This window comes from Bidens hawaiensis, unplaced genomic scaffold (genome assembly GCF_021521415.1).
Source record: "Bidens hawaiensis isolate Kalapana, Puna unplaced genomic scaffold, B.hawaiensis_p1.1 tig00006862_1, whole genome shotgun sequence".
NCBI lineage: Eukaryota > Viridiplantae > Streptophyta > Magnoliopsida > Asterales > Asteraceae > Bidens > Bidens hawaiensis.
The window spans coordinates 513,166-521,030 of NW_027491468.1; the positions used below are offsets into that span (position 1 = coordinate 513,166).

A 7,865-nucleotide genomic window follows, 5' to 3' on the forward strand; every position below is an offset into this window, starting at 1 on the left:
TTGATACTGGACGTTACGTGATGAGAAGGTATTTTTTCATTGTTATTTATATCATGATTGGATTATTTTTAACTATTTTGGTTTATTACAGATTTCAAAAGAGGATATTGACCTTATGACATCTAGGATCGTCTAATTCGTGTTAATTATTTTACAAAAACACTCCTCAGTCGCAGGTATATATCTATATCTATACTATATATAATATACCAGAGATGGACAAATTTAGACACTTCACATTAAGGTATTTACAAGCAATATTGCACGTAGTACAACCTTGATTGGGGGCAAAGGGGTCCTTGTAACTTTCAAACTCACGTGCTATTCAATTTTATTTAATATAGTTACAATATTGTCCCCTTAACAACATATGTAAATTTAAAGAATAGTTACAACTACGACCCTTAATCTTTTACCCGTATATCTAATTTTAGTTTTCATGTTTAACCCCCCCCCCCCCCTCCAACCCATGATTTTTAAACGTTAATAAAATTTTCACACTTTAATATTTTTTTCAATAAAATTACATCATAAAAACGAACATTTTTTTATCTTTAATTTGAGTATGATATTGTTATAGTTTTTTTTTTCAGCTAAAAAAAATAACAATTTACGTAAGTGTGTTTGAGGTCTGGTTTTGATTGTTTAAAATTAAACCATGAGCCAAACCGTCAGTAGCGGTGTTTGTCGTCGAAAACCAAAACAGAACCTTTGAAAATTAAACCTTTGAAAATTGAAAACGACCGGCCAAAAGTTAAAGAAAACAAATCAACTGTGAAATCAAACCGTTGATCGGTTTAAATGATTTTACGGCTTCAAACCTAACAATGAAATTCCATAAACTTATTACGTGATTACTAAGGTTTTTCCCGCATGACGCAGACACCCGTCTAGTTTATGGTTATATAGGATGTTTATTTCTCTAGAAGAAATCATATCAAATAAGATGATAAAAAGGAGTTCGGGATATATTTTATTCAATGACGGTCTTAAAACACACTTTGTTCTGTATCTTCATGTTTGTTCTATATCTTCAGGGTGCTCTTTTAAACAATACAATTTTATTAACCTTTCTATAACAATTTTATTACCTTGTGGGAATCATATGCGAGAAGATGAGCAAGTTCATGTCAGAAAATAACAGGACGGTTAGTGTCATCACAACTGCCTACCAATTTGTATTTTTTTAATTAACAGCTTAGTTACATCAGTTGATTTACAAAGTCAAACTACATTATATAATTTCATATTTATAATGTAAATGGCCGGGGTTTTAATCCAAAGATAATTTGTGCTGAATGATTGTTTACTGGGTTCATTAATGAATTTGTGGTTTTGGATTGTTATCTGGTTTGTTTTCTATTTGATTGTTTTGGTAAATACTTCGGGTCACAACAAACAAAGTTGCTTACTGCCACAATATTGAAGGAAGAGGTTCATTTTCATTAATCGGATTGGTTTGGTTATAAATATATGGTTAGTTTTCATTAATCGGTTTGATTCAAATTTCTTATTTGATTGATTTTGTATATCCTCAATTTCATAAAATTATAATGATCTTAATAAATTTTCAAGAAATGACCATACCTGCACCGTTAAAATGAGGTTGTGCAAGACATTAATGACTGATTTTTGGTGTTATTTCCGGGTGAAGAAATTGAATACCTAAGTTATGACAGTATTGATAAATTAGATAGTGTTGATGATGATTACGATCCAGCTTTATACTCACCGGATTTTCTAAACGGCTTAAAAATGTCTAGAATGTCAAGCCATAGATTGGTTCTTAAAGTCGGTTTTTACTTTAATGTTACTAAGGAATATTGACCAGAAGAACAACGATATGTGTAACGGAACTGGACTTAAAAGTAATTCATCTGGGTAGGCGTGTTATTGAAGTAAAAGTAACTTTAGGTACTAATATTGATTATCACACATATATTACTTGTAGTGATATAACGCATTCGGATAAGAAACTTCTGTTTAAGTTCAAGAAATGATAGTTTCCCATTGTAGTTATTTTGCAATGACCACTGACAAAAATCAAGGCCACTCTCTAGAAAGAGTTTGCATATACTTGAGATACCCGGCTTTTATACATGGTTAACTATATGTAGTTTTATCAAGAGTGAAGAGTAGAGACGGTATTAAAATACTTATTTTAGATAAAAAGTTACAAATAAAACAACAAATATGGTTTATAAGGAAATAATTAGTAGTTTATGAAGATAATTATGTTTTAAAGATTTAAATTTTGTTTGTAAACGTTCTACTATCTAACTTCATTTTCTATAACTTAATGCTTTTCAGTATTTTTTTTTCGTATGAATATGAATTGCAATTATAAATCATGTTGCGGTCAAAACAAAAAACATATTCAAAAATATCTTGTCGTTTGAAAATATTGTGTACTTGACGATTTCTATATTTCCGTCCGTTTTGTACACGGTTCAATCACCTAGTTTTTTTACACCAAAACAGTTGTTCCAAGAACAACCACTACAGAAAACAGAATCACCACGGCAGTTTTTGGTGGTTGACCACTTGGTGAAGCCCGTGGTGGTGGTGCTGTCGCATTTCCAGATGGCGGAGATGGTATTCTGGAAGGAGGTATAGGTCCTTGAGCCACGTCATCATCTTCCAAAACATGATTAGGAGCCTCTGTTGGTGGCATCAGTTGAGGTGTCATGAACGAGAGTAATTGACCAGGCACTGCTGGACTCATGTATGATGGTCTTTGAGCTTCTGGTAATACTAGACAACGGTTTCCTAAATCCCAAAATGTAATGTAAACAAATTACAAAGCATGATCTAACAAACTGAAAATGATAAGTTTGGTTCTGAAAACTAATGATTTTGATCTAACAAGTGAAGGTTTACAAGATAGTAAACTTACTTCTGTATTTGGAAGCAGTAGCTGGATAAGATGTAATAACACCATCGACTTTAGCTCCATTAACGTACGAGTTAATTTCAACATACGGGTCTGAAAAGAAGTCCCATGGCTGTGAAACAAACTCATTGTTATAAAACTGCACATACACAGGGAGCTTGAAAGCGTGAAGCTTTGCAACAACACCAGTTTGATCACCAAGAAAGCCACTGGTTTTCGGAAACACAGATTCCTTCCCAATAATAACAGAATTGGCAAATTCACTGATATCCGCAATTGTTGAATTTAGGACATCGCGTATATTCTCATAAACTTCATAAACAAGCTCATGCCTGTTACTTCTTGCCTTGAACAATTTCAGAACTGCACTATCCGATGACTGAATCAAGATTTTCTTGGTTCTATTGTTATTTATTGAAGATTTATTCAAGACGTCCATTACAGCATCTGTTACACTCAACCCCTGATTAGCAGATAAGTAAGCCGCATTCTGCAAGTTGTAAGAACGAAAATGGTATCACTTTTGTGTGATTAGCAGATAAATGAAATAACGAAGCGGTCATAATATGGACTCACCTTAATGTTGATCAAGACACCAGAAAGTGAAGTAGCATTACTAGCAATGTCTAAAAAGTCAGATAGTCTCGTAAAGTTGCCATCATTAATAGCCCTTGGATTTCTTTGTAATGTGTAGTTTGTATATGGCGTGTAAATTACAGCTAAAACATTAAAATAAGAAACTAAGAAAAACTGGTATGTTAATGACATAAAACTAGCGGGTATAGTACTCACGTCGTAAACTCTGGATTTGATCCCAAGTGAGACTGAAGGTAAATATTCCAGCACTGGTTTGAAGTTCGGTATTGGGCGATGTCAAAGTAGTAAATTGCGACTGCGCGGCATTCGTTCTATCAAGAAGGTTTATTGAACCTAAACAAATAGGTATTCTGTCACTTGTTATTTGAACAGGACAATCGATAATATCTGCACCGCCATTAACAGCTTTTTGATATGCCAAATCAGTACACCCCGGGTAATCACCACTTGCTCCTTCATATGATATGATCAAAGGTTTTTTTTGAGTGTTCTTTTTCCCCAAGTTTGATAAACAATCTGTAGAATTACATAGAAATTAGCAACAAGAACAAAGAAAGAAAATCATGTTGATGACTTACCAAATGCTGCAGATGGAGTTATAGGGTTATCAGAAAGCACACCATCGACGGAAAACACACCATTATCAATATACTGAAGATACTCCTGTACAGGGTCATAACTGTAATTATACGGGAGTGGAATATCGTTTTGGAAATCCGAAGCAAAAACTTCTAGACCTGCTTTATGAGCATCGGTTACCAAAGTAGTAGCCGGCAGCAAATAGAAATCATCCCCGACAGGCCATATGTATGTCTTAGGAACAAGAATTCCTTGAGCAAATGTTGTGATCAATGTCAGATTCCTTAAAAGCGAACCGTATGTTTGGTTTGTCGTAGGCTCGGTTTTATCCAGTCCAAGAAACCTCAAAACTAACTTGGTTGTTTTTGGGCTGAATCTTGACGCAATACCTTTTAGAAAACTTACTTCAGGTGATGAAATGTAACTAATTGAAAGATTTCTCGAAGCAGCTAACACATAACTTGTCATGTTCAAGTTACGCTGGTTGTAAAACGCGTCATGCTCTATATTCAACCACAATCCCGCTATTGACTGTTTTGGTATAATTCGGGCAACGTCATTAACACTAAGAATTGAGGAAGTGCCATCAAAATATGGAGTTCTGGAGTAGATCCCCTGTGTTACTGTTACCACAATATTATTGAATTAATGGCCATACTAATTAAATATTGACCAACCGTATGAAATTTAAAAGGATGAACTTACAAAAGACTTTGTTCAGGTCAGCAATGGTGTAATCAACAGGAAAGTATCCTGTTACAGGTACTCCGTTCACATTATACGTCTTTCCTCCCTTATCAAACGCGGAAGCGATTGTAGAGGAGTTGTCAAGATTAAGATTTGGGAAACAGATGCCAACGTTATCCTTGGTTAACTGGACGTCACACCACAGAATTACACTGGGTACACTAGTAACTAGAGCAAGCGCGTAGGCATAGTTGCTGGAGCCAGGAAATAACCCTGAAAACCCACCATTTGCAACCACTAATGGAGGGTATCCTGCCAAATTTATATAATATTAAACGCCTATTTAACGGTTTTGAACTCATGAACGGAACCACTAATTGTGTCTCGGTTCTTTGGTGATTTTATAGACTAAAGTTTGTTAGCTGAAGCTGCTATTATTTTTAAACTATAATTATCTTTGCGTATATTTCGTTTTTTCCCTTTTGAACTCATCAACTCTTTTTCACAATTTGGTTGTTAGAAAAAACGTAATGGAATATTAACGTCGATTAAAAGCAAAAAAAAAAAAAACAACGCTGTTTGTATTCTCTCGATGTCAAGTTTGAAATAAAAATATATAATAATTTTTTTTTTAAATAATTGTAGTAAAAAATTTTATAGGCCTACATAACTCGTATAAGCTTATATAAGTCGTATAAACATAGTCAATGATATTAGACAAAGTTTGATACCTATATGAGTCATATGACCGTATATGACTTGTACAGGTCATGGGGCCGAATGTCTGGATAGCATGGTCTCTATATAGATGGGAGCAAAAATGAAAAGAGAAGATCATATTTCTAATTCATGTAATTTGAAAGCATTAATTGTAAAAAACTTGTTATAGAAAAATTGAGATGTTCTGTTTAAAAATGTCAGTTGACGGTTAAAGAATTTCATATTCATATACTCCATAGTAATACATGAAAGAATAATAACATATCGAAGTGTATTGTGATATACCTGTTAATGTTTTCCATGGAGATTTTGTGTTATCAGATCCCTGAGCTCCGACCAACGAGACAGAGCATATTAAGGGTAACAAGTAGACAAGGTACCGGCGGTTCCACATTCCCGGAAAATGTACACGGGCAATTACTAAAGCTCTCGTTGACTAGACTTTTGGAAAGTGGATGGTTCTGGTTTAAGTCTCGGAACCTATAATGCATTGTTATATAAGAGGATGTGACAAATAATTGGAATTGATATATGTGGTATGAAAAGTATAATGACAAACCAAGCTAGCGTTGTCACTTTAAGAAAGACAGTGTTGGATATTATGACTGAGTCAACACCATATGGTCAATGGCTTCATTTAAGAGTTTTTGAGGTTTAGGGATAATGGTCATTTGTCTAAAGTGATTAAATGAAGTTCTGATTCAGTTTGCAAAAGTGCAAAACTCGTGTAACTTGAGGGGCTGAAGGTGACAACATGGAAGGTTGGATGTTAGTATCATATCAGTTTGTTATAAGCAAAGTTAGGTAACAACGGCTAGTTGATTTGTTCGTTTATAATTCGTTCTGATTCCGTAATTGTTCAATCGTTTCATTTTCGTTCTTAATTGAATAAACAATTAGCATTTGGGTATTATTGTTTTTGTTTCATTCATGTTCTTATAATTTGATGTGTAATCGAAGTTCTTCGGTGTTGATTAATTGAAGCTTCGTTTTATTATTCAACAATTGGCATCAGAGCTATGAATCGATTTGTCTATCTCAAAGATACCTTTTGATTGTAATATGATATTTCTCAAGAATTCTGAATGCAAAGTTTGATTTGGAGAAATTCGATTGAAAGAACGACTTTAGTCTGTGGCAAGTGAAGATACATGCGCACACTATGGGGAGAGGAGAATTTTCTAGCGAGGTTAATCAATAAAAAAGAGGCATGACATATTGGAGAAGGCACACGGTTCCATCATTTTGAGTCTTGGTGACAGACTCCTTTTTGAAGTATAAAAAGAACATATGGTTGTCGGAGTTTGGTTGAAACTAGAAAGCTTGTAAATGACGAAATCATTGGTAAATCGGTGGTACCTCAAGAAAACACTATATACATTTTAAATGACGTATGGTAAGTAAATCGGTGGTACCTCAAGAAAACACTATATACATTTTAAATGACGTATGGTAAGTCTCTGGAAGATCATTTGATGAATTCAATACATTAGTATTGGATCTTGAAAACATTAAGGTGATACTCAATGAAAAAGATAGGGTTTCATCTTCTCAACATTATTGTCTCAATCCTAAGAGCACTTTGTTGATACTTTGATGTATGGAAGAGAAAGTCTGTCAATGGATGAGGTACTGGCTACAATAGATTCTAGCGATCGAAGAAGATGGTTAAGATCAGAGATGATGGCGCGGATGCATGGTTTTTTTTATTAGGGGAGATCTAAACAAAGAGGTACAAAGAACAAAGGTAGTAGTTCAAGGTCTAAGTTCAAGTTTAAACGAAGATTCTTTGTTCGCAACTCTAAAAAGCACTTCAAGAAGGACTACCCTGAAAGGAAGAAGAAAAAGGGTGAACAGAGTAATTCAAAGCATCATAACATAACTCCACAAAAATCGGTTTACATGTTTTAGCCACCCGGATTTGCCAATGTTAACCATCCATGTTATTCAAAATTACGAAAGGACCTATATGGTTTAAAAAGGTGCCCCAAGCATTCCACTATTAGTTTGCCACGTATATTACCTAATGTGGGTTCAAAAGAAACATTTGTCACACCTCTCCCTTTTCCATTTATTATTGAGTTTTTTTCCGTCATTGTCTCTTTCTACTCGGCATTGTACTTTTTCTTTTTGGAACAGGAATGATGAGGGAAATAAGATTTGTTTTTAATTTTTTTTTATTTTTTATTTATATTTTGATTTATGATTATTTATTTATTTATTTTGATTTTTTTTTTGAATTTTTTAGGGGTTTTGTTTCTATCACAAATTCTTTTCACACTTATTATTTTTGTCTCTCTTTGCATTTTAATTTTTCTCTAGGTTACCATACAACCTAACAAGAGTTATTAAAGTAAATAAATATAATTCATAACAAGATAATATACAT

General features: G+C 33.8%; 1 protein-coding gene across 1 annotated transcript; it reads right to left on the reverse strand.

Annotated features, from left to right (window-relative positions):
- Positions 1-2,452: 2,452 nt before the first annotated feature.
- Positions 2,453-7,397, reverse strand: LOC143633712 (glycerophosphodiester phosphodiesterase GDPDL3-like). The gene is made up of 8 exons (XM_077101963.1): positions 6,892-7,397; positions 5,762-6,835; positions 4,775-5,068; positions 4,069-4,692; positions 3,686-4,006; positions 3,470-3,612; positions 2,897-3,383; positions 2,453-2,769 (listed from the first exon to the last, which is right to left on the reverse strand). The coding sequence occupies exons 2-8, from the start codon at positions 5,868-5,870 to the stop codon at positions 2,468-2,470; spliced, it is 2,280 nt and encodes a 759-aa protein (XP_076958078.1). The 5' UTR covers positions 5,871-6,835; positions 6,892-7,397; the 3' UTR covers positions 2,453-2,467.
- Between the last annotated feature and the right edge of the window lie 468 nt (positions 7,398-7,865).